We start from the raw sequence: 26,919 nt of genomic DNA on the forward strand, positions 1-26,919 counted from the left end.
TGTTTTGTACAAAAATTCGATATCTTCACAAACATTATGAGTCGAACATACTAATGTTCAAGCTTGATTTGTTTCTTAATCAAGCCGGACTAACTTGGCTTGGTTCTTTTGACGAGTTGAGCTTTGACGAGCCAAACACGGACCAAACTCGATGCGAGCTCGAACTAACATGGATTCTTTCACGAGTTGAACTTTGACGAGCCAAACACGGACTGAACTCAATGCGAGCTCGAGTTGTTTCGAACTGATTTACAACCCTACCCACCACTTTTTTTATTCAAAATTTTCCTCTCTCCCAAATGTAAATTAAAGTAATAATATTGCTTGTATTATAAGAGTTGCCGTATCATCCAGCATCGTTTTTGCATACCCAGACCAAAAATGGTGGTTAACTAGTATATACAAAAAGTGTTCAAATAAGCTCATATCTCATATATACTGTACATAATATAGGCTGAAGCCTTAATTCATAACATGGATTGGAACCTTAATAACATACATCTTACGTAAATTTTATATAGATTATCTTATATCCTATATAAAATATCTTCACAAAATATATGTCGGTGTGACAGCCCGTCCCGAAATAAATTTTTCGATGGTGTGAATTGACTAAATTGCCCTTCGACGTCAAGTACGTTATGTGGTGTTGTGGCTTGAGTTTGGGTTTTAGACTAATCTAGTTAGTTCCTAAGTTTTTGGAACTCAAAATTTATGGTTGTTGTCATTGGCTGCAAGCTGGACCACACACACATACATACCCATCCCGTTGACCCTATCTCTCTCCTCCCTCTCAGTTTTTCTCCATTTTCCATACAATACGTACAGACAAACCTCAAACCAAGCAATTTCTTCATGGATCGAGGTTTTTGAAGTCATCTTCGTGTTCCTTGTGAGCTCAGGAACACATCTATACCGTTTTTAGAACGTGAAGACCTCATTTTCTCGAGAACCCGAGAATCCAGTTTTGGGTTACTGTTCATGCACTCATGATTTTGAAGTTTTCAAGGAGTTTTAAGGTTATAGGAAGCCTTAAAACATCTTCACGAAGCTCAGGGAAGAAAGTTGGAGTGTTTTGGACGTCGGGAAGTCCCAGTTCGCGAGTTTCAATTTTTGGCCGAATTATCGAGGTTTCTCCGGCTAGATTTCGTTGGTCTTAGGTCCCCAAAGTGGTAAGGTTTTGTTCCTCTCATCCTAAGCTTCAAGTTGGTATAAATTTTGTGAATTTTGGTTGAGAATCGAATGAGATATGAAGATTTGAATTTTTTTTCCAGAAACCAGCGAGTGTAGCGGCGACCGGCGCCGGACTCCAGCGAACCAAGGAAGGAGGAGGGGAATATTCCATCAAGTTTAACGGAATATTCTAACGGTATCAGGTAACGCCGTTAATTTCTGTTAAGGTTTTAACGGAATATTCCTAATGGCAGTTAAGTTTCAGTTAGGGTTTGGCCACGCGTGGGGGTGAGTCTGGCCATGCCTTGGTCGGCGCATGAGTGGTCGGAAATTTTTTCTAGAAATATGGGGATGTTTGTGGTGTTGAGTAGATCACGTTGGTATATTCAAACACCCAATTTGAGCATTGTATGAGAAGTTATTTCCTAGTTTTGTGTATGTGCTTTAAATAACATTTATTCAGTTATTTCGCATATATGTGAGACCAATCCTGAGGATGAGTGCCATCAATCGAGGCTTGGAGGCTACGACCCTTCGACATATCAGTGAGTGGGCTTTTGGTTTTCCGTATATACCTATATACTTGAGATTTTTCCCAGAAAATGTGTTTAAATGAAATTACGTTTTGGAAATGCCATGCAAGTATCTGCCTATTTTAATTATGCATTAGTAGTTGCATACATTCATGATTGGTGTTGTGGATGCACATGTAAGTGTCAGGTAAGTTCATAAATTAAAGATATGAGATTGCTTCAGTTATGTGAGATATGATGTGATGTATTGAGAGCTCATAAACCTGCACCCCGGTGTTAATGCTCCCACCCAGAGTTAGGGCACATTCCTTCACGTGATGTTCACCTCTCGCACCATATGCTCACCTTGGATCCAAGTTAGGTGCACATGCTTGTCATACAAACCACTTTAGGTGGTTCCGACTTGTAGGTAACCCGCAATTATTTGCACAGTCTTCACGTGATCATAACACTAGAGCATTTATATTACACCTAGTCCTGTTGTACAGACCACTTTAGGTGGTTCCGACTCGTATACAGGATTTGATTTGATATGATTGAGATTGGTTATGAGCTATGTACTCAGCCGTGCATGTCAAGTTAGGTAGATCTGGCAGGATATCTAACACTGATATATTTAACTGGATTCCTTATGGCATTTCATTGAGATATTTTGGCATGATATATTTTATGGATTTTCATCCTGAGTATGAATTCTGATATAGCATATATTATATTTTACGACGAGGGGTTAGAACTTTTGAGAAATGAAATGATTTTGAAAAGCTTTGTTTTTGCCCATCACACTTTCTGTTTTGTGCCCCTCCAGGTTTTAGGTAGAAGTGATTTGGTGGATCACGAGGATTTCGACAGGGGTTCTGAAAAAACATCATAAATGTAGGATCACCCTTGGGTGTTGTACAATTAGTACTTGTCTTGCTTGACTGCATCTAGGATAATTATGCTCTGGTTGTGTATTTCACATTTAATCTCGCACTAGCACTCTATCTTAGCGAGTTCTGCTGGTAGTTTGGTTTTTATTCATTTGCATTTCCTTTATATCTTTATTGTTTTCGTACTGTGCACATGGTTACGTCACTCCCATGTGATGGCCAACATGCCTCGATCTAGGTCGGGGTGTGTCAGTCGATCTCAAAATATCAGTCGATATATCTGTAAAATTGAAATGTCGATATTTTCGTCAAGATCTTTTAAAACCTTGTTGCATACTAGAATTAGGTTTTTAAAACCTTGTTGCATTCTAGAATTAGATTTTAAATCTTTGAAGTGAAAGCCTTGACTTCTCAAAACTTGATTCCGGAATAATCCTTGACTTTAGGATTCGGTAGTGGAAGCCTTGACTTGGCAAAACTTTGAGAGGAAACAAGGATGAGGACAACAATTTACTCATTAACTACAACGTCATATATTATGAACAACAAATATAATTAGATCGTCATATATATGTAGTTTCAATAAGTTTGATGTCGGAAAAAAAATTAGTTGCCGTATAATTTGGTATAAGTTAGTGCTTGAGTACTATTCGTAGTCAGACAAACGTCACAAACCGACCTGTTTCTTATCTCTATAAATTCAAGAGCAAGGGGGAACATTCGGAGGCACTTCAAATACGATGGCGAAACCAAGTTCATCAGTTGGTAGAGCCAGAGGCCCTTCTGTGATTTCCATAATACTTGTTCTTGGGCAGCTGATGGCCAGCTTCGAAACAACAGGTATACATATACTCTATGTTAAATTAGTCACTGACGGAGTTCAAACCTATATCGTCATGCAAGAAATCAACACCTTTGCACCACTTTAGTAGAGAACCGCTTGCAATATACTTTTCTTATATTCATTGTGATGCTTTTTGTGACAATATATCTAACCAATTAATTAATTTCTTTTTTAATATATTACAGGCGCCCAAATTGGTGTATGTTATGGAATGAATGGAGACTTACCACCCCAGGCAGAAGTTATTGCTCTCTACAAGCAAAATAACATCCGAAGAATGCGACTATATGATCCGAACCCAGCAGCTCTAGCAGCCCTCAGAGGCTCTGACATTGAGCTCATGTTAGGCATACCAAACGATCAACTTCAAAACATTGCTTCAAGCCAAGCCAATGCAAATACATGGGTCCAAAACAATGTCAGAAACTATGCCAATGTAAGATTCAAATACATTGCCGTAGGAAACGAAATCAAGCCCTCGGACTCGTCTGCGCAATTTCTGGTCCCGGCCATGCGGAACATTCAAAATGCGATTTCCAGTGCCGGTCTTGGAAACCAAATCAAAGTTTCCACCGCCATAGACACCGGTGTGCTTGGAAATTCCTTTCCTCCATCAAAAGGAGAATTTAGGGGTGACTATAGCCCAATTTTGAATCCTGTTGTCCGGTTCCTGGTGGACAACAAATCTCCGCTACTGGTTAATTTGTATCCTTATTTTAGTTATATTGGCAACACTCGTGACATTCGTCTAGATTATGCTCTTTTCACAGCTAAGTCAGTTGTAGTACAAGATGGCCAACGTGGTTATCGTAATCTTTTCGATGCCATTTTGGATGCTGTTTATGCTGCGCTTGACAAGGTCGGTGGAGGATCTTTGGACATTGTTGTATCGGAGAGTGGTTGGCCGACAGCTGGTGGGACGGCAACAACAGTTGATAATGCGAGGACTTATAACTCGAATTTGGTTCAACATGTGAAGGGAGGGACTCCAAGGAAGCCTGGAAGGCCCATTGAAACTTACATCTTTGCCATGTTTGATGAGAATAGAAAGACCCCAGAGCTTGAGAAACATTGGGGGCTATTCTCCCCTAACAAACAGCCTAAATACCCAATCAATTTCAACTAATTAATATTAGCAACTAAATGTACCGTGAAAATAAAGGGAGGCTGTGGTTTGCAATTACACCCACTGAATAAAAACTGCAAAGTTATATATGCAGTTCCATAAAAAATGTAAGGTGACTCAAGGCCTAGAGAACTTCAAATTTATTTTTGACTTTGTAATAGTCTGAATAAACAAAATGAATACCGTTAATATACTGAGAAATAAATGGTTTTCGTATGTATGTATGTTTACATTATATTTTTTCAATTTTTTTATGTTCTGTTATTGTACTTTTGTAAAAGATGGAACACTTTCCTTCACTCTTATCCAAAAATTTTAACATAGAAGGCTGCTAGGTAATTTCCACAATTCTAGCTCCTCCGTCTCAATTTCCGTAGCCATCATAACTGGTATGCCTAGCAAAATATAGATTGTTTTTCATAAGACTATCTTCAACCCTTGTCCTAAAACCTAAAATTTTTAGCACAAAAAAATTTAGGTTTTAACCCAGAAATAGCTTTCCTGCTCCAACCCTTATGGCCTCATTTTTTAGCCTAAGATTATTAAAGAATAAATTTAGGCTAATTTTTTCTTTTAAGTAATTTTTTTTTTAAAAAAAAATTATGTACACTATCCTCATTTTATTTTATGAACATTTTAATCTAAAAATTATTTAGATTTCGATAAATATTGAAAAATCACTAAATTTGGGTGAATTTTGAGTTAAATATTTTTTTTAATTATTTTAACCGTTGGATTTAAATTTGGACCGTTAAATCTTTTTTGTTAATGTTAGATTTAATTATATTCGATCTCAGCGGTTGGATTCAATAAATCATGGGGGACATGTTGGTCTAAAATCGGCCTCAGCCAATATGCCAAAGATTTCGGGATCTCTTGGCCCTTCAAGTTTGTCTTGCAGGCATGCCAACTCATTGCCTAAGGCCAAGTGAATAAAGAGAAGTTGGATATTTTAGTTACGGTTTGAAATGTGACTGTGAACCAAGAAAGGAACATGTTTCGACTGTAGGTTCTTTATGCCTTGGGTGCAAGGACTTTTGAGATGGGTGTTGTCTCTACAATATGATGAGTGAATGGATGGGTAAAAGCGAGTTTGGTGATTGATGTGTTGTGATGTAATGTATGAGAAGGTGAATCGCATTAACCCAAATGAACTTGTCAAATTTATCAAATTGATAAGTTATTACGTTACAATATTTCTATTATGATAAAAAAAAAATGCGAGAGCAAGCTACGAGAAAATAAATTGCAATAGAATAAAAATTACTCAAAGTTTGAGAGAATAACTTTTACTCTAAGTGCAATAAAATAAATTGCACTAGGTGTGAGAAAATAATTTGGGGGAACTAAAATTAATTTGAAATAGAAGGATAAGAAGGCCTACATTTTGAAAATAAAAAATAAAAACAAAAAAAAAAGAAAAAAAAAAGAAAAAAAAAAGAAGAAGATAAAAGCACGTGGGTGGAGAGACTAAAAAGAAAAGTTGAATGTTTTGGTCGCAGACCTCTAACAGTGACCTAGAGGATTCTATAGACTAATTGATATCATCCACTCTCAATGAATGGCCCTTGATTGCCTCTCGTGACTTTATTTATTTCCATTAAAAAATGATAACGACTCAATTCCTTTTTCTTTTCTTTTTTCATTATGACTAAATTCAAAATGATGACCATGCTATTAGGGGTAGGTTCGGTTTCGTTCGGTTCGGTTTTTTGTCGAAATCAGAAACCAAACCGAATGTACTGTTCGGTTTGGTTCTATTCGATTTTTCTTTGATTTTTTTCGGTTCAGTTTCAGTCCGGATCGGTTTTTTCCCTGAATTTTTTTTTTAATCTGGATATTGAGGGTTCTTGGAGATGGGATCAGAAAAGGCTGCTTCGAGGTCATGATCTGAAAAACATTCAGATCACATAGGCCTTTCCCAACAGCATTCGGTCAACAATTATGAAATCCACAAAATACCCAGATGCCGAATCCAATCAAAGTCGTCAACTTTCACAATAACAGCAACGAAATCTCAAAACAAATGAACCCAGAAAGAAAGCAAGCGAATAATCCAGTAGAGTTAGCTAAACATGCAAGAATTGTACATACAAATTAATACAGAAAGTTGCTAGGTAAATTTTTCAAGGATGGAACACTTTTCTTTATGTCGGTAATAACTAAATTAAAAGCGAATAATCCAGTAAAAGATGGAACACTTTTCTTTATGTTGGTGATAACTAAAATAAAAGGGAAATTTTTTCAAGGACTCAAGACTACACTATGTCTACTACATTCTCCATTCTTATCCAAAAATTTTAACATAGAAGGCTGCTAGGTAATTTCCACAATTCTAGCTCCTCCGTCTCAATTTCCGTAGACGTCATAACCGGTATGCCTAGCAAAATATAGCCATAGTTTTTCATAAGGGCAGCACCAGTCTAACCCATGGTTATTCTACAAATACTGCCTCCCATAACCCGAAAGAAAATAACACTACTAGACAAAACCTCTTTACCGACAAAACTTGCGATGGAATACTGTCGCAAAAGGACTTCCTTTTGAGATGGCATTTGTGCTGTTAAAAATGGTTTATTACTTGCGACAGCGCAGAGTCACCGTCGAAAAGCAAGACTACTTGCGACAATAGACAGTGTTGTCGTAAAATTAATTAGTATTAGCGACTGTTGTCTTCACCGTCACCTACAGAAAAAAAAAAATTTATGACAGCAATATAAACCTGTCGCATAGTTTGTACAATTTATAGCGTATATTGTAGGTGAAGACTGTCATGGAATTGGAGCACCTATGGTACTGCAGTGCGCCAGAGTGTTGTATACGACAAACAGAGAGGCTCGTCCTGCTCAAATTCACGTATGCTCAAAGATATAATCAACCAAAAGGTGAAAGACAGAAAGCAGAAATTTAAAGACAAGATGGAGGATGTAGTGATTAAGCAATTGATTAGCACACCAAGATGAAATTGCTGTTTTGAAGTCAAACAGTAGTTCGAACTCATCTGCCCAGGTATAGTGTCAAACAATGGATCTCCACACTAAGCAATCATATATTATTAATTTGGACTTGGATATTTTTTGCGCATTTAGATTTCAGTATTCGTCTTTGGATACAATATATAACACTTTGTTATAATATAATCCTAGAATTCTTAGCAGATTATCTGTTGCTCTTCATGACTATAGGTTCCATTATCCTTCTCTAGTTAACTGCATATCTTATATCTCAGTTAGCACTAGCAGTCTGGGTTCACCAAGGGAATGATATGAGTGTCCCATAGCTGGAACCACCAAGACTGAGACAGCAAATGTTTTGTCTGCAAATTTGTCATGTTGTATAAGTAATAAGTATCAAAATTTCTAGCTCTTTTCCACTTAAAGAGGTTAATTACTTGTAATTTTGAATACTCTCTTTTTTTTTTTTTTAACAAACGATATTATATGCACTAAGAGGATGGGGAAGTGGGTTAAGCCTCATAATGAGCTTGCAATAATGTGGTTCAAATTCGCCTTTGGTGAGAATCGAACATAAGACCTCTCACTTGCAAGTGAAGAAGAATACCACTAGACCGTAATATTAAGTGTGTTATTAAACCCAAATTGTTACAAACTGCATAGCTTCATTCAAGATTAATTGGCATTACATTCATCCTAATTTTCTAGTTTTCCTTGGGAAGCAGGTTAGGTGACTTGTCACTAGCTCACTTTATGCATTATACTATGAATGGTTCATTCGCTTGGTTTAAGCTACTTTGCCAAATTTGTGTCCTTATAGTCTTGTTTTTTACTCCGCCACTACACTCTCGTCTCGTCCTGGTTTAAATTATAAATAATAACGTTACATCGTATTTCACCATACAAAATTTATAATTGAAATCGGATATTGATTTTACTTGATGAGCATGTTTGTTCGTCTCGCGAGTTCTTGAGTTTGACAGTAAATATATAAGACGGTTGAAGGAGATGTTGTGTTTTTTCTCTCACTCTATTTATGTCACATATTAGACACACACACAATACCAAAACGAGCTTCTATTTAATTTGGGATTCCTAATTTCTTGGAAAATAGAATCTACATATCATAGTTTTGGGTGAACCGGCACCCTATTGCCATTTAACCCTAAACTACTTTGCTTCTCAATTTACCGCGTAAACTTGCACGAATTATTCACTTTGAGGGTCTGAAGTCTTGACTAGAGATGTGCTCCTTAAATTTTGCCTTACTCCAGATTGAGATATTGTGTTAACCAATGATTCGGTCATGTTTCAATTCGATTATAATTTTAATTTGGCTCATAATACCCTGTCACACCGTGGTGGTAGTCATTTCGGGTAGAAGAAATAATTTGGTTCCATACAAAACGAACAACGTTTTGGTGTTTGGTGCCATGTTGGTATAAAATCGGCCTCAGCCAATATGCCAAAGATTTCGGGATCTCTTGGCCCTTCAAGTTTGTCTTGCAGGTGTGCCAACTCGTTGTCTAAGGCCAAGTGAATAAAGAGAAGTTGGATATTTTAGTTACGGTTTGAAATGTGACTGTGAACCAAGAAAGGCACCCGTCTTGGCAATAGGTTCTCTATGCCTTGGATGCAAGTAGACCTGGCATTTTCAACCCGATCCGTTAAAATTAGTATTTGGGTGGGTTATAAATGGGTCGGGTGATTAATGGATCAATCAGTTAAATAACGGATCATTTTGGGTCAACCACGAGGGGTGGAGGAGCTCCATGGCTTGGGTCGGCGCAAGTTCTAGAAGCCAGGTGAAGGAGCGGGTGTTCTCCGGCACTGTCATGAGTCGATGGATTTCTTCTCGGAATTGGAGGGACTCGAGCTCGGGTCATGATAAAGTGGATTCGGGAACGGTTGCTTCGGTTGGTTCCATTGAATTAGGCGGCAAGTTGAATTGAAACAGAGCTCAATTCCGTGGCAAATTCCCAAATTTTCAACTTAAACATTGTCGTCTCAAACTGTTCTTCCAGCTGCAAACTGCGAATGTGTCATCAAGTTGTCACACATTGTCGTCACAATCTTGCTAAGTCTGATAAGTTTTATAAACAACAACAGATGCTTCTTCCATAATATGTTAGAGTTAAATTAAGCAAAAACCCAGTAATTTGATTACAGTCTTGGGAAGAACAGTGGACTTCGGAATTGAAATTGGGTAAGAGAGAGAAGCTGGAGAGGGAGAGAGAGAAACGAGTGTAGTCAGCAATTGTGGGCAAATTGGGCAAGTGGGTAGAGATATAATGACAAACAGTGTTGGAGATCAATTTAGCAAAAACCCAGTAATTTGATGCAGGTCTAGGTGCAAGGACTTTTGAGATGGGTGTTGTCCCTGCGGCATGATGAGTGAATGGATGGGTAGAAGCGATTTTGGTGATTGATATGTTGTGATGCAATGTATGAGGAAGTGAATCACATAACCCAAATGAACTTGTCAAATGGATCAAATTGATAAGTAATTACATTACAATATTTCTATTGCGATAAAATAAAATACAAGAGAGTAAGTTACGAAAAAATAAATTGCAATAATATAAAAATTACTCAAAGTTTGAGAGAATAACTTTTACGCTAAGTGCGATAAAATAAATTACGCAAGATGCGAGAAAATAATTTGCAGGAACTAAAATTAATTGGAAATAGAAAGATAAGTAGGGCTACATTTTGAATATGTATTAAAAAAAATTTAAAATAAAAATAAAAAGATAAAGCACGTTGGTGCAGAGACACTAAGAGTGCGTTTGTTGCACCGGACTATCTTCAGGGACTAAGCTGGACTGGCTTAGACTAGACTAAGCTGGACTAACCAGTAAAGCGTTTGGAGCAGTGTCAGACTAAAAAACAGGATAATTAACAAATACAATATTATATTATTTAATGCTTGTCCAATAATATTTTGCTATTCATTCAACGTTTTTCATTCCCCCCCCCCCCCAAAAACATAACGTTTTCTGGAAACACCTCTCTTATTCTACTTCTGACCATGGAAGAAAATATCCAAAATATCGTCGATATTTTCGTTTTTTTTAGTTACCGATATTTTAATGAGTATCCAATGAGTTTGAGATATTAGCTTATAATATCGCAATATTAGTCCAAAAATTCCTGAAAATTTGGAAAAATCTCAATTTTGAGCATAGAGGGGTTCGAACCTCGACCACTTAACTCCTTAACGCCTTAACCGCTATACCACTTATGTTGTTGTGATAATATGCTACAATATTTATATATATGGTATTGTTTTGAATTCTTTTTACAAGAAACAAATTTGCACATATTCCAAATTTTTTGTGGTATTATATTTTAAATTGTGTCAATTAATTACTTAGTCAATGGCATGTGGTTTTTAATTTTTCTATTTTTTATTTGGTCACTTACATGGTAGGGCTAGAAAAAATTCCGGAAAATCCCAAACTAAATCGAAAAAGTCCCAAACCCAAACCGAAAAATCCCAAACCAAAACCATCCTGAAGTTCGGGAATCCCACCCCGAAAAATACCGAAATTTTCGATATGGGATTGGTTTCCAAATCCCATTTGTTTGGTAATCCCGAAAAATACCGAAGTATTCCGTTTCCTATTGACTTTTGGGTTTTGGTTCTTGAAAACCATTGCCATGGTTGCTAACTACTCTTCAAAATACACTCACTCTACACATAGAGATGATGAAGATAGTGAAAATTTTGAACCTCATAGGAACTCTATGTGGTACTAAGTCACTCATGTATCTTACCATGCAATGTATAAAGTGTAAAATATTGTACTAATTCATTATATATAAATGATTATGGTGTGTTTAGACTTCTTTCATTAATTTCTACATATTTTCTACACTCATAATGTTTGTCAGCTCGCTATATAATCAACTTGATAATGTTAAATCCATCATGCAATGCATTTCCTTCCAATTTTTTGTGATAAACTAATAGATAATTGACTAAATAAACATCATGCAAAGTTTCAATAAAAATTTCCAAGTTTTTCTTACAATTTTCGTGGTTTCCATGTAATTTTTATCGATATCGATATTATCCCGATATTTCCGTGTTTTCGGACTACCGATATTTCTGATATTACCGATATTTTCTTCCTTGCTTCTGACTTGAAAATAATTAATAAAAAAAATGTCTTCCTCCTTGTCTCCCTCGTTTGGTTCCGTCCCCATTCTCTTCATTTTCTACCTTTTATTCCTGCAAATCGCAAATCCTTCCCATCTCTTCCTTTGACCTCTGTAATCTATACAACCATCATCTCTATCAATAATTTGACTGACTCCATTGATTGGGTATTTCTTGAGTTTTTTTTTTTTCCGGTCATTTGGTCAAAGTGTCGATCAAACAGAATGAAGCTTTGAGCTTCATCTGAAACAAAGAAAAGAGTTCTTTAGAGATGGGTAGAAGAAGAAGGCAAAGCTCATGGATTTTCTGGGAATTTTCTATTCGTCCCTAAAGCTAGCCGTCTCGGAATTTTGTGGGAAAAAGGAAGAACAAGCACCACCAATTGCCTAGCCACAGTGACGCCAAAGAAGAAGAGGCAAAGCCCAGGGATTGGTGTTGGGGTTTAGCAAGAAAGCTTGGCTATGGATCTTGGCCTCGTCTCCTTTTTAGTCCCCCTTAATACCAAGGTAAAGCACGAGACTAGATAGCGTGGTTTAGCGAAGGAGACAGCGCCTCCTAGTCGAGGCGAGTCTCATTAATTGTAGTCCAATACCATTCCAAACATAGAATTAGAATCCCACTTAAGCCAGTCCAAGCTAGTCTCTCCTAAAGAGGTGTAACAAACGCCCCATAAAAAGATAAGTTGAATGTGATGGTCGGAGACCTCTAACACTGACCTAGAGGATCCTATATACTAATTGAGGTCATCCACTCTCAATGAATGCCCCTTGATTGCCTCTCGAGCCTTGATTTTTTTTTTTTTTTAACCAACGATATCATCTACACTAAGAAGAAGGAGTGTGTTTAACCTTATAATAAGTTAGCAATAATATGTGTGGTTCAAAGTCGTTTTTGACAAGAATCAAACCAAATACCTTTCACTTACAAGTAAAGAGAAATATCATTAAACCGTAATACTAAGTGGCCTCTCGAGCCTTGATTTATTTCCATTACAAAATTCAAAATATATTTTACTCAATGGCAAATATGATGATGTCTTTGTCTTCAATTTGCAAATAATTTCCTCAAATGTTATGATTGGTGATTATGACTCAATTCTTTTTTTTTTCTTTTTTTTCACTATGACCATGCTATGTAGAAGGTGCCAAAAGTAGGCAAAAACAATGTGACACATTCTTGATCTTTGAATCAACCTACTAAATAAAAACTGCAAAGTTATATGTAGTCACGTAGAAAACGTAGGGTCACGACCTAGAATTTGAAATTTATTTCTGGCATTGCAGTATCTACGCATCATATCATATTGTTTATACATATATTGAGCGGTGAATAAACAAAATGTATACGATTTATATACAGAGAGATGTACGGTCATGTGTATGTATATGTATTATTTATTTTGATGTTATTTTATTGTACTTTTGTAAAGATGGAAAACTTCTCTCTCTGTTGCAATAGGACATAAAATAAGAATGAAAAGTTTTCAGGGACTCAAGACAACTTCACTATGGACATTGCCATCCTCCATTCTTATCCAAGATTTAACGGAGAAAGGCTTTTGAGTGATTTCCACAATTCTAGCTCCTCTATCCCAGTTTCCATAACCGCCATAACCGGTATGCCTAGCAAAACATAGCCACAATTCTTTATGGGGACAGCACCAGTCTAATCCATGGTTGTGTCCTACAAATATTGCCTGCCGAAAACCCAAGGAAAATTAGTTACCACAGAGGCTCATGAGTTTCACAATGTGTTACTCTATAGCTCAATCTAAAATCATCATACTATCGTATAAGTTTCACCATCTTAGGACAAAGTAATATCAATTTCCGTCTAACACAACACAAAAAGCGATATTGAAAGTAAACCGATAGCGTTTTGACAAACACCATGGCCTCTCACATTATTAAAAGCCTAATGAACTTTGGCACACGAAAAAAACTAATCCAAGTAATTAATTAAGGTTTTTGATCGTTGCCTAACGGGACTTACAAGTTCCCCCCGGATGCCTACAACCTTAAACTAATGCAGTTTTATTCACACTGGAACAACAAACAACTTTAACTCAACTAATATATGAGCTTCATTAACTCTATGATTACCAAGAATTAAATAACAGCAACCAACAAGGGTTTGAAGGGAAAACCAAAAACCTAAACATCAACACCCCAAGCAAAGTTGTTAGCTACTAGTTTTTACAATATCATTTACAAATGGGGCATGGAATTACCTGGAATAGCTTTACAAACTAGAACGAACGGATGCTTGCTCCCATTTAAAAAAAAAGGAACGAACTAGACTCCCTAATTCAACCTTTTATTGGCAAAAAAGCAAGAAAGAATCAACATAAACATGGACTTCCGATAAATTCTGACAAGCATAGCAAAACCCAACATAACCTTAGTAATAAACTACAAATGTGGGGTAACCGGTTGTGCAACCATCCCATGTGAACAAGAACACAAATACTCACAGATATTTGCAAGGAAGATAGGTTATTTGCACTTGACCAACTCGTTTTGATCCAAGAAGATATTAGCGAAGAATCTTTCATGGCGACATACCAATTGATAAACTAAAACCATGAGGACAGTTAAAGCATGGTTTTATGAAAATGGAAACGTTTTGTAAGAGTCATGCATGACTACCTTGTTTGCCATAATAACTAGTTTAAACGTTGCCCGGATAACAAATAAAAGCTAAAGATTCACTTCAACAAAATGTCTTTTAGCAAGAAAAATTAGAAATTTATTTCCCTTAGTGACTGATTTCAGCAAGAAAATTATTTAGTTCTTGCAAAAAAATGAGGCAGGTTTGTTCCCCTAAATTGGCGAAAGAAATTTATTTTCTCGCTAGATTGAGGTGTAGTGAGAAGATTGTATTTCCTTTTTAAAAAGTTATTTTCCATCTCTAAATTTATTCAGTCCCACCCACATTAACTTTTACTCCCTAAAATATTTCAAACAAGGAAACAATTTCTCGTTGTACCTCTACCCCTACCAAAACAAACTCACCTCTCTTCATCCTTTAATTTTTATAAAATACTTGGTTTTTGTATTTCATAAGGGAGCTTTGCCTCGCATCCCAAGTTACCTGTGCATACAGATTTGCAAATCGTGGCTATGGATTCTTCGAAATAGGAGAATCTAAGAAGCATGTCAAGCTACCCTTTACATATATGGCTTGCCAATGTTTGACAACGGTCATAATCTTGAAATCTTTTGGCAAGGTGTTAATTAGATCATTCCCTTTAGTTCATGGACCACTTTTTTGTTTCCTCCAATATTAACGGTACCATTTTTTAGTTTTCTCCAATATCTTATTCGGTCACAAACAATAAATAAATCCATTGTTAATTATTATTGTGAGAAGAGTTGAAATGACACAAAGAATTCATTTCCTACTTATAAAATAGTTGTGATTTTAGGTAGATGTTTTTCATGAAAAACCAGTGAGAAAATCTTTTGAAAAAATACGGATAAAAATGACCATCCACGAAAAGTGGGCCCTGGGTTCTCAGAAACAAAAAGGTTTGAGCAGCTTTTAATTAAATGGGCCTCGGCCCATTTTATTTGTTTTGCAAATTGTTCGCAGAAAACAGACTAGGAAACTCCCGCTTGCATTGAGAGCAAACAAACCATTCAGCTCAAACATTTTCTTGAACACCGATTCATCACCATGTAAGATGAAAAATACAACAAATTTTCTTTAGGATCGGTTTGCTTGCCCTACAAATACAACCATATTGGTAAAGAAGGTTCCGCCCGACTCGGCAATTTGCACAGTTCTTATGTACAATAGGGTCAGAATTCATAGCTGAGATCATAGCACTTTCCAAGTCTCCAGGGTAAAAACCAAATGCAAGGGGCAAGTTAAAGCAGGATGTAGAAAGAATCAACTGACAGACCGAAAGCTAGTTGATCCATCGAACAGCTTCGAGATGATGGAGAGTGAACAACTATTTTGCTGATGATAGGGAAAAATAATAGAGCATGCATTTCCTGACTTTTACTCTTTGCAGTTTCTCTATACAGGACCACTTACTCTCTTACTCAACAACTTACCTAATCCAGTTTTGAATTTTCTCATGACAGGAAAATTTTGCGGTTGACACAAACAGATGTTACAATGATAATTGATATGTTATGTTTTGGACAAGAATCACAGGGAAATGATTTGTTTTACATTTCATGTAGTAAGTGAGAAAAATCAACACAAGTCACCAGAACAAACCAATATCAATTTCCATAGAACGCAAAAAGCGATATTGAGAGTGAACCATAATGACTTGACAAACACCATGGCAGCTCAAATTATTAAGAGTCTAAAGAATTCGTAGAATTAGTAAAAGAGTAAAACCAATACAAGCATTTAGCCCAAAGATTCTTACAAGCTGAAACTAAATTAGTTTTGTTCACATAGGAACAACAAAAAACGTTAACATAACACCCTCCGGAAATAGTGGCTAGATAGCTACTGTTTTTCACAATTCTATGAGCGATTAGGGTGTTTTCTTTGTTCCTATCCTACCAATGCAAAAACCGGACATGGGATTAAATGGAATAGCCTAACAAACTAAAATAAACAGATGCTATGCACTTCAAATCCTCCTTAAAGAAGGAATGGACAAGAGTCTTTAGGCCTTACAGACTTTGAAAATCATCTCCGCAACAATTAGTTAAGGCAGATTACGCTATTATATTTTTTCAAACTGTCGCAGATACTTTTGAATTTCTTTAGTAGTCCCTCAACTAGTCCATTGGGGATGTAGGGACATTTCATTCAGACTGCTCACTCTCGGCAGTCAGCTAGGACATTTTCATTTGACTGTTAAACATTTCTCAACATTTCTCAACATTTCTTGGTCAGGTTGATCATAGCAGGCCTACAGAAGGTTGGATCTTTTTTGGCCTTTTCTCTTCCAGTGTTCCAGCTATGCCGCTATTTGAGTCCTAGATTTGACCTATACGAAAAAATTTGGCAAAGTCCTGCACTCACTAGACATAACCTCTGCCTTGATGATGGCCTCCTTCTGCTGATGCAAATCTTATTGCATATGACTTGATCTTCTTCACGTCTCGTGGTTTCTCGAGGCCTTCAAGTCTTGACTTTGATTCTAGTCTATGCTAAGTTCTAGTTCATGGAATTAGAACTTCCACGTTCATAGACTAGAGACAGATAAGGCAAGTCAAGACGACACCACACTCCGATACTTAGAAGTTTCGTGATTACGAGATCATTCTCCCACAATATTTCCTAATGTCATTTGTACTAAATCATTCACTCGTACTCACTAAAGGAGAGCTTGAACCTATGTTTAGGGTTTACAGCCGGCACTCCATGATCACGTCGAATCCTTATGAAGAAAATTCAAAGAACTTAGCGAAGAAGGCTTTGGTGTATTTAACACAATACGTTGAAATGAAGGAAAGCTTATTTATTGATATCCCCGATAAGCTACAAATATGTACATATACATGAGTCAAAATAAACACACAAGAGGGAGCCTTCACAAAGGTTGCTTAGGAGAAGTCTCAGCAGTCGGTAGAGCCCCAGAAAGAGAAGGCACCGGAGGGGGATCATTTGGAGCCTCAGTACTGGACAGAACCCTAGAAGGAGGAGGCATCAGAGGTTGATCATTTGGAGCTTCATTACGCGGTACAGCCCCAGAAGACGAAGGCAATAAATGCCTTTGGAACAAACCCACAAATCTCTGATGATCAAGTAAAACCTGACCATCAGTTTCCTTCATCTGGTCAAGCTTTCTCTTCATGTTTGTAGCATAGTCATGTGCGAGCCGGTGCAACTGTTTATTCTCATGCTTGAGCCCTCTAATCTCCTGTTTGAGACTCATCACTTCAGCCGCCAATGATTCAACTTGGCGGGTTCGAGCAAATAGGCGTTGGGCCATATTAGACACAGAACCTGCACACTGAACACTGAGAGCCAGCGAATCCTTAACAGCTAACTCATCAGACCGTTTGGAAAGTAGTCTGTTATCTTTGGGAGTGAGAATGTTCCTGGCCACCACCGCAGCAGTCATATCATTCTTCATCACGGAATCCCCAACGGTAAGAGGACCAGTTGGGGAGACGAAGGATGGGCGCCATATGTTGTCTGGAGAAGGCGGGGCTGCCTCTTCAACAAGGTTCAAGTCAAAACGACGGTCGGAGGGGCCAGACATTTTCAAAGGTGTTGAAGAGAGAAGAGGTCGGACAAATCAAGATCTTAGAAGTGCAAGAATGAAGCTTCTACTGGTGGAGATTCAAGTGTGCTTTGGAACTTAATGCCAGCCTCTATAAAAATCTGCACTCGACGGAGCTTCAGAAATCAAAGAGGCGCCTGCTCAGAAATCGAAGAGGCGTTTGCTTTCTCAAAAGTTGGGCTGCTTAGAGATCACGAGGGTTGATCTCAGAAATCGAAGAGCCGTTTGCTTTCTCAAAAGTTGGGCTGCTCAAAGACCACGAAGGCCGATCTCAGAAATCGAAGAGGCGCTCGCTTTCTCAAAAGCTGGGCTCCCTAGAGACCACGAGGGCCGATCTCAGAAATCGAAGAGGCACCTACTTTTCCAGCCTTGTCAGCACCTGTCACACGCACACTCAGCTTTGCGGAAATTATGGGCATTCTGTCAAAGACTTCTGGGGAAGTAGAAAACACAGGAATCTTACTGTTCAATCACCCACTTCCCACACGCAACAATAGCTCATGGGTACCACAGATAACTTTGCCAAAGTTCTCTGCCAAAGTTGAGCAAGTGAAGCTTGCAGCTCCCACTACATCGCTCTGACCAAGAAGGGTAAAAGAATAGCAAAGAAACAGCACTAACAAAGTTTAGACCCATAAATTTTGAAGGTCTAGCTACCATATTATTACCCACAAGGGTAAAGGAACAGTACCACTGCTGGATAATTGGAAAGTCCATGTATGTCAACCTCTGTGCTTCGTGGCAAGGTAGACTAGCAAACATGCCCAACCTTTACTCACATTCGAGAAAACACTCCCAATAAGATTGCTTGCTCCAAAATCGAAGAGGCCCCGTCCTCCGAATCTAAAGAGCCAGACTCCCAACATGACTACTTTCTTAAAAATCGAAGAGAGGGTAAAGGAACAGTACCATTGCTGGATAATTGGAAAGTCCCTATGTGTCAACCTCTGTGCTTCGTGGCAAGGTAGACTAGCAAACATGCCCAACCTTTACTCACATTCGAGAAAACACTCCCAACAAGATTGCTTGCTCCAAAATCGAAGAGGCACCGCCCTCCGAATCTCGAGAGCCACTCTCCCAACATGATTACTTTCTCAAAAATCGAAGAGACACTGCTCCCCGAATCTCGAGAGCCAGACCCCCAGCATGATTGCTTTCTCAAAAATCGGTGAGGCACCGTTCTCCGAATCAATCGAAGAGGCGCTCGCTTTCTCAAAAGCTGGGCTGCTCAGAGACCACGAGGGCCGATCTCAGAAATCGAAGAGGCATCTACTTTTCTAGCCTTGTCAGCACCTGTCACACGCACACTCAGCTTTGCAGAAATTATGGGCATTCTGTCGAAGACTTCTAATGAAGTAGAAAGCACATGAATCTTACTGTTCAATCACCCACTTCCCACACGCAACAATAACTCATGGGTACCACAGATCACTTTGCCAAAGTTCTCTGCCAAAGTTGAGCACGTGAAGCTTGCAGCTCCCACTACATCGCTCTGACCAAGAAAGGTAAAAGAATAGCAAAGAAACAGCACTAACAAAGTTTAGACACATAAATTTTGAAGGTCTAGCTACCATATTATTACCCACAAGGGTAAAGGAACAGTACCACTGCTGGATAATTGGAAAGTCCCTGTGTGTCAACCTCTGTGCTTCGTGGCAAGGTAGACTAGCAAACATGCCCAACCTTTACTCACATTCGAGAAAACAGTCCCAACAAGATTGCTTGCTCCAAAATCGAAGAGGCACCGTCCTCCGAATCTCGAGAGCCAGACTCCCAACATGACTACTTTCTCAAAATCGAAGAGAGGGTAAAGGAACAGTACCATTGTTGGATAATTGGAAAGTCCCTGTGTGTCAACCTTTGTGCTTCGTGGCAAGGTAGACTAGCAAACATGTCCAACCTTTACTCACATTCGAGACAACACTCCCAACAAGATTGCTTGCTCCAAAATCGAAGAGGCACCGCCTTCCGAATCTCGAGAGCCAGACTCCCAACATGATTACTTCCTCAAAAATCGAAGAGACACTGCTCTCCGAATCTCGAGAGTCAGACCCCCAGCATGATTGCTTTCTCAAAAATCGAAGAGGCATCGTTCTCCGAATCTCGAGAGCCAGATACCACAGACCACTTTTTCAAAGTGCTCTGACAGAGTTAAAACATGTGAAACTGGCAGCTCCCACTACCGTGCTATGACCAAGCAGGGTAAAGGAATAGCATTACTACTTGTTGTTAGGGAGACTCCTATATATGTCGACCTCCATCCCCAACGGACAGGCAGACCTGCAAAAATGCTCAACCCTTCATCATATCTGAGAGGGCACTCCCAACAAAGCCTTTCGAAATATTCAGCTTTCTTTCCCCCCGATAATACCTCTGCAAACAAGCTATACTAGAGCAAGAATATCTCATATCATCAGGGTTAAAAGCAAGAGTATCCCATATCATGCTTTTTCCCTGTTTTTTCTTTTGGCCTTGTTTTTACCTGCAAGACAAGGAGAAAGAGAGCAATCAGTCAGCACTTGGAATCAAGCTTCCAGCCAGGAACTGACTGCCTGGAACCCCTTACCTGATTACTTACCTGGCATTGCTCTCGAGTACTCATCTTCATCATCTTATGTTTCCAGGGAAGATTCCGCATCTGCTTGAGGAACAGATAGGGCAAGTGCGAAGGATACAAGGAAGCATGTGGAGACAAGCGTAACAGCACACGTGCCGATACATCCATTACTCTGTCAAAAGCAAAAGTATCCCATATCAGCAGGGTGGAACGTACTCTAGATTTGATGGACTTGTTTTGACCCTCAAATTCTTCAGTCGGCCTTATACTCTGGAGGAAACCAGAAAACCCTCCAGCTCAGTTCAAGAATAAGCCTGTGGAAAGTTACTTCTTCAAAAGCAAAAGTATCTCATATCATCTCTTCTCATTTTTCTTCTCTTTATCCTTCATGCTGCTGCAAGATGGGGAGAAGGTGAACAATCAGTCGGAGCTCTGATTGCTTACCTTGTCTGTCACCTCTTTCAGCAGACCCCCTAGCTCGGCGACTTGGGGGACTTCTACTACATGGTTTGTATCGCGCTTGACCAAGCCTGAAACTACAAGTAAGCTTCAAGTGAAATTGATACATTACCTTGTGCATCTCCACCAGTTAAAGATACCACCCCTGGATGGAGGAAGAGTACTTCCAGAGAAGATGCCACATCTACCTATGAGACAGATAAGGCAAGTCAAGACGACACCACACTCCGATACTTAGAAGTTTCGTGATTACGAGATCATTCTCCCACAATATTTCCTAATGTCATTTGTACTAAATCATTCACTCGTACTCACTAAAGGAGAGCTTGAACCTATGTACTTGTGTAAACCCTTCACAATTAATGAGAACTCTTCTATTCCGTGTACGTAGCCAATCTGGGTGAACCACGTACATCTTGTGTTTGCTTTCCTATCTCTATCCATTTATATACTTATCCACACTAATGACCGGAGCAATCTAGCGAAGATCACAAAAAGCGACCGTTTTCGTTACCTAGGATCTATCTTGCAAGAGAACGGAGAATTAGATGGAGATCTCAACCATAGAATACGAGCTGGATGGAAAGAGTGCATCCGGCGTGTTGTGTGACCGTCGTAGGCCACTGAAGCTCAAGGAAAAATTTTATAGGACGGCAATAAGGCCAGCGATGTTGTATGGCAGAGAATGTTGGGTGGTGAAGCATCAACACGTACACAAAATGGGTGTAGCGGAGATGAGGATGCTTCGTGGGATGTGTGGGCACACGAGAAAGGATAAGATTGGGAATGAGGATATCCGAGGTAAAGTAGGAGTAGCCGAAATTGTAGGAAAGATGAGAGAAAATCGGCTCTGGTGATTTGGACATGTGCAAAGAAGGCCGACTGACGCTCCGGTTCGAAGATGTGACTACGGGACAGAGGTTCAGGGCCGAAGGGGTAGAGGAAGACCTAGGAAAACTTTGGAAGAGACTCTAAGAAAAGACTTAGAGTACTTGGATCTAACGGAGGGCATGACACAAAACCGAGCGCAATGGCGTTCTAGGATTCATATAGCCGACCCCACTTAGTGGGAAAAGGCTTTGTTGTTGTTGTTGTTGTTGGTACATCCACAAAAATTCACCATTTTTTAACATTTTCATGAAATTTTTCCATAATTTCCAAGAAAACAGTTTTCTAAATCAGAGCAGGTGTTGTACGATGTTAAAGTTGGAACGTCGACCCTAAAACTAATTGACCTTAGTGGGAGAGGGGCAAAGTTTCCTATAATTTGATGCAAGGCTTAAAATAGCCGACATGAGATTTTTATTATTCCCAGCACATCGCATCACCTAAAGCCAGACTAAACCAAACATGTGGATAATTGGGTGACATGGACAATTTGTGGCTAAATTAGGCCTCGCAATTTGATACATTGTCAAAGTTGGAGCAGCCAAAACCAATTGGTGATGGGTGGACTGGAGACGCTTATTGTACTTCAAGGAAACATTCCTCACACCCACCCCACTGATGCACTTCAAAAGAAAAACAAAAGCATATAGAGCTTAACAAATTCGTTTAAACTTCTGATGTTAAAGTCAAACGCTCTCGAAATCATATACAAGTTAATCCATTCTAAGCATATCTAGCTTATGATACAGTTAAATTGTGTTTGTCCCTGTATTTTATTAACATAAATTTATACATAAATGTAAAGAGGGTGTCTGTATGTGTGTATAAGTTGATTACGCACGCGTTTGTCTGTCACTACTGGGACATTGTACCCTTTTTTAAAATTTCACAGGTGTCTCCCACCTGGATTCATGCATGTATGGTAAGCATGCTCATCTATGACCAAACCTACGTATGAAAAAAATTTATGGGAGGTATAAGATTTGATCTCACCTTGGCAGATTTCCTTTCGGCCAAAAGTTTCATCATACCCATTTCAGCTTCTTGAGGTGCTACTTGCTCTTCGTTAAGTGAACCCACGCAAGGCTTGTGTATGCCGAACTTTGGAGCAACTTTCTCATACACACGACTTGGTATATGCCAAAAGATTATCTCTGGGACACTGCAAAATTTGATTGACAAGAAATAAAAGAGTAAAAATAAAAAGAAGATTTAGTACTGTGAATCAATTTTGTATTCTTCTGAGAAAAGAACAGTAAACCTATACTCGTTAATAAGATGAAAGATGTACAATGATTTCAGGTAATACTTCCATACTTTTCTACCTTGAATCAGGGTTAATCTCTAGAGCTTTCTGCCGGAACCATTCTGCTTGGGCGCCGGATATAACTTCTGGGTAGGAACCACCACCAGAATCTAAGAAGTACAAAAATGCCACAGCTGACTTGGGATCTTCTGATGACAAAACTTGGAGGACATAGTTGGATACACTAGGCCAAAGCCCCTTCGGGCCATATCTAGAATGTGATAGCGTATTAAGCTCAATCTCATTTTTCATTAGCTCCAAACGTTGAGTTCCCTGGAAGCTACAGTCTTCTTTCCCTACAGATCAGATGGCGTTGTAAGAGATCTCTTACTGATTATTCTAGAACAAGTATAAAAAATAACAAAATTCTTAGTGATTATCTCCTAAAACTATAACTTACCTAAATCAATTGTGAGAAGAGAATCAAACTTTATGACGGCATTGACATATTTTGTTTGCATCGATCAAACTCAATGTTTCAAAGAAATATGATTACAATTGAAGGCAATACAATGCAAAGGGATTGAATAAACGGAACAGTAGTTGATACTCCTAAAGTAATAGATATCAGAAACTGTCAAGAGTCTCCTGTTTTTCGGTTCATCAAACACAGATTTGAATGCTTTCATTCAAATGTATAACAACATTACTTTTGCAGCCTAGAACGAACAAAGTAAGAAAAATAAAAGTTGACACTATAACGTGAATGGCAATGTTCGTGGAAAAAAAAAGTTGATGTGGGTGACTTTCTTTTATATGTTTATGTTTCGATTCCAGATTTTGAAATAGGCCTACAGAAAGAGGTCGTCAATGCTAAAAGTGGAGAAATTAGTCACTAACTATTAAGAAGTACTAAGCAAAAGCAAACGAGTTGATCAAAATTGTGAACACATAATAGATCAAACTTCTAATTCACCTGAGCATGATGAATTGGCTACAGGACAATGAATTTTAGGAATTCCAGGAGCCGAAAACCACTCAATCGGCCACTCAAATGCTGCATCATCATGGTTCCCAAACACACTGGCCCAAGGAATACCCCTGGCTCTTGTTGGAGAAATTGCCTGATCCCAATACAAGCTTGCATTTCTAATTAATATATTATTAGCTGTGATGACATCTCCGAGATAGATAACAAACTCTGCAATGTACATGCCATTCATTAGATATATGATTGCTATATGAACATTGATGAAATGATGGACGCATGGTTTACTTACTGCAACAGAACCAAAGGGAAAACTTTGAAAATATATTGAACAAAATATATCACATTGTAAAGAAGCCTAAACAAAAGATTGTCACACTGACAGAAGTACTTCTTTTGGTGTGTTGGCTTTCTTCGAAAGCTATGAATCGTCCTTACTTGATTTCCCTTAAGCGATTTCCGCACGCTTATTTTCTTGCTCTACCGCACACCTTTTTTCCTAACGTTTGGGTTGAATAAAATGAACCGAGAATCAAGGGAGCTAAGCCTGAATGGGCTGTGATTCAAATTCGCCTTTGACGAGAATCGAACCTAAGACCTCTCGTTTACAAGTGAAGATGAATACCAGTACTAAGTGGCTAGACAAAATGGAAGTTAAATGCATACACTAAAACATGAGAAACGGCTAATGAGAATTGAGATAACTTGCTTTGGTCACCTGGGGTTTCATGATCGAGTACAGAGGACATGACCCTAGTAGAATTGACATCCTGTAGAGGGCCCCATTCGGTGGACTCGGCCTCTCCAAAATGCAGGTCGGCGAACAGAGCGATCTTGAACGGTGCATCTGCTGCACCCGGCCGTAGATCGTAACCTTCTGGCTTGGTGGGTAGAGCGACGACGACAGTGGAGATGATCAGAGAGTAGATGATGATGTACAGACATGATGTGAAGAACAAGAATTGCCCCGTCTCTGTCATGACGCAGTAAAGCAGGGCTACAGGCGCGCTGTCGTGTTTAATGTTAACGACGGCATATTCCTTACGAGACGGGGACAATGCCTATGGCCTTTTTGGTGAGAAAGAGGCGGCATATTCCGTTTTGGTGGGAAAGGTTACTATTACGCTTTTGTGATATTTTTCATCATTTACAAGTGAAAAGGTTGTAAGTTCAATTATTATTAAAGACGAGTTTGAATCATATTATTGCTAACTCATTGTGAGACTAAGTTTACCCTTCCTCTTAGTGTAAATAATATCGTTTGTTAAAAAAAATATAAAAATAAATAAATAAAAAGTAAGAGGTCTTAAGTTCGATTCCCGCTAAAGGCGAATTTGAACCACATTATTGTTAGTCATTGTGAGGCTAAGTTCACCCCTCTCCTTAATATAAATAATATTGTTTATTCAAAGAATAAATAAATCACTTTCCTATAACAAAATAATATAGAAAAACCTATCAATACTAGGATACAGTTGTTGCAGTCTTATTAGATTAGGAATGTAATTATGTAAATTATAGTGTATCTAGGAGTATCTTGTATATTTACTTTAGTAGTTTAATTCCTATTAGAGTTGTAATACTAATAGGTTAAGGATTTAACATTTCCTACTACTATGCATAAAGGCACAATGGGGTTAAACAGCACACACCTCAGAATTACATCTCTCTCTTCCCTCTCTGTTGTCACCGGCCCTTCTCCCTCTCTGTCCTAAATACAGTTCAGTCAAATAAGCCTACAACACATTATCAACACGATCTTGCCAGAAGCTAAGGAACTGAAGGGTCCTGAAGGAGACTCTCTTCTACAACATCAAAAGGCTTTCAATTATTTTCTGTCAATCAGGTTCTTCTAAAATAAATTAAGATATTTGAAAAAACCTTGAAGCATGAAAACATTCTCTATGATGCATGAACCCTCTATATTTATATTTTCCTTTCAATTATATATATTGTATATATGTTCAAATATTTTTGTCAATATATATACTTGTTAATGCAATACGCAAATATGCTATGTAGAATTTATGAGTCAAAACATCGAAATTAATTTAGAAGCAATTCGAAAAAAAAAAAAGGAAAAAATTGGGATTTATGCAGCATCGCCACCGCACCACTATGGCACCATCGTTGGACCATCGGTGTCATTTTCGACACCTTGGACCAAAACCTTTTAGGCTTGCTGCCATTAAACTGCAACCAAACCTAGGCCTGGGTTGAATTGCAAATGGGTTTGAAGCCCCAGCCTACACCAGCATGCCTAAAGCCTATTGGGCTCGTTCCCTTGACCTGGCTCACCTCCAACAAGCTTTGCTTGCTGGGCTTGACAACAGTCTCGACTTGTGATCACCATAAGCCAGCCTATGCAGCTAAGCTTACCTAGACTGGCCCAAAACCAAAGCTAGCTTTGCTAGGCTTTATGTGCACCCATACCACAGGCCAGCCCAGTGATGGGCCTAAGCACCCGTGCCATTTTTGGCCCAAAAGCCAGCAGTTTTGTTGCTGGGCTTATCCCATACACACGACCCGTGGCTTACAGCCATGATCGGGCTACCCCGCAGCAACCCATGGCCCACTAAGCCCTTTTAGGGCCTTGCCCTACTCACGAAGCCCAAGCCCAATGCTATTGGGCTATGGTTTTTTTAATCCAAAGTTATTTTTTGGTATTTTCTATAATTTAACCCAAATGTTATAATTATTTTTGCTTTTATAATCGACCATGTATGGTCCGATCTATTGAATTAATTAAAGTGACCAGCAGTCCATTAATCTAACAATTAATCCAAAAATATTGACCTGAATTTCACTTTTTGGCAATTAACAATTCAATAAATTATTTCATTTCTTTGAACCGTTGACTATCTTTCGTAGTCCCAAAACACTCATACTTGGGTTCTTGAAGCAACCAC

At 38.6% G+C, this 26,919-nt stretch overlaps 2 protein-coding genes across 4 annotated transcripts; one reads left to right on the forward strand and one right to left on the reverse strand.

The window, feature by feature from the left end:
* The first annotated feature begins 3,252 nt into the window (after window positions 1-3,252).
* On the forward strand, window positions 3,253-4,768 carry LOC126600609 (glucan endo-1,3-beta-glucosidase, basic isoform-like). The gene is made up of 2 exons (XM_050267205.1): window positions 3,253-3,418; window positions 3,608-4,768. The coding sequence occupies exons 1-2, from the start codon at window positions 3,319-3,321 to the stop codon at window positions 4,546-4,548; spliced, it is 1,041 nt and encodes a 346-aa protein (XP_050123162.1). The 5' UTR covers window positions 3,253-3,318; the 3' UTR covers window positions 4,549-4,768.
* Window positions 4,769-12,911: 8,143 nt separating this feature from the next.
* On the reverse strand, window positions 12,912-25,090 carry LOC126600606 (probable inactive purple acid phosphatase 16). Of its 3 annotated transcripts, none has more exons than XM_050267190.1 (5): window positions 24,729-25,089; window positions 23,999-24,223; window positions 23,102-23,378; window positions 22,770-22,938; window positions 12,912-13,363 (listed from the first exon to the last, which is right to left on the reverse strand). In XM_050267190.1, the coding sequence occupies exons 1-5, from the start codon at window positions 24,988-24,990 to the stop codon at window positions 13,151-13,153; spliced, it is 1,146 nt and encodes a 381-aa protein (XP_050123147.1). In that variant the 5' UTR covers window positions 24,991-25,089; the 3' UTR covers window positions 12,912-13,150. The 3 variants fall into 3 exon arrangements, with proteins under 3 accessions (XP_050123147.1, XP_050123149.1, XP_050123148.1); XM_050267191.1 differs by lacking the exon at window positions 12,912-13,363 and adding an exon at window positions 22,424-22,679; XM_050267192.1 differs by lacking the exon at window positions 23,999-24,223 and having other exon boundaries at window positions 24,729-25,090.
* Between the last annotated feature and the right edge of the window lie 1,829 nt (window positions 25,091-26,919).

Source organism: Malus sylvestris, chromosome 14 (assembly GCF_916048215.2).
Source record: "Malus sylvestris chromosome 14, drMalSylv7.2, whole genome shotgun sequence".
NCBI classification, from domain to species: domain Eukaryota; kingdom Viridiplantae; phylum Streptophyta; class Magnoliopsida; order Rosales; family Rosaceae; genus Malus; species Malus sylvestris.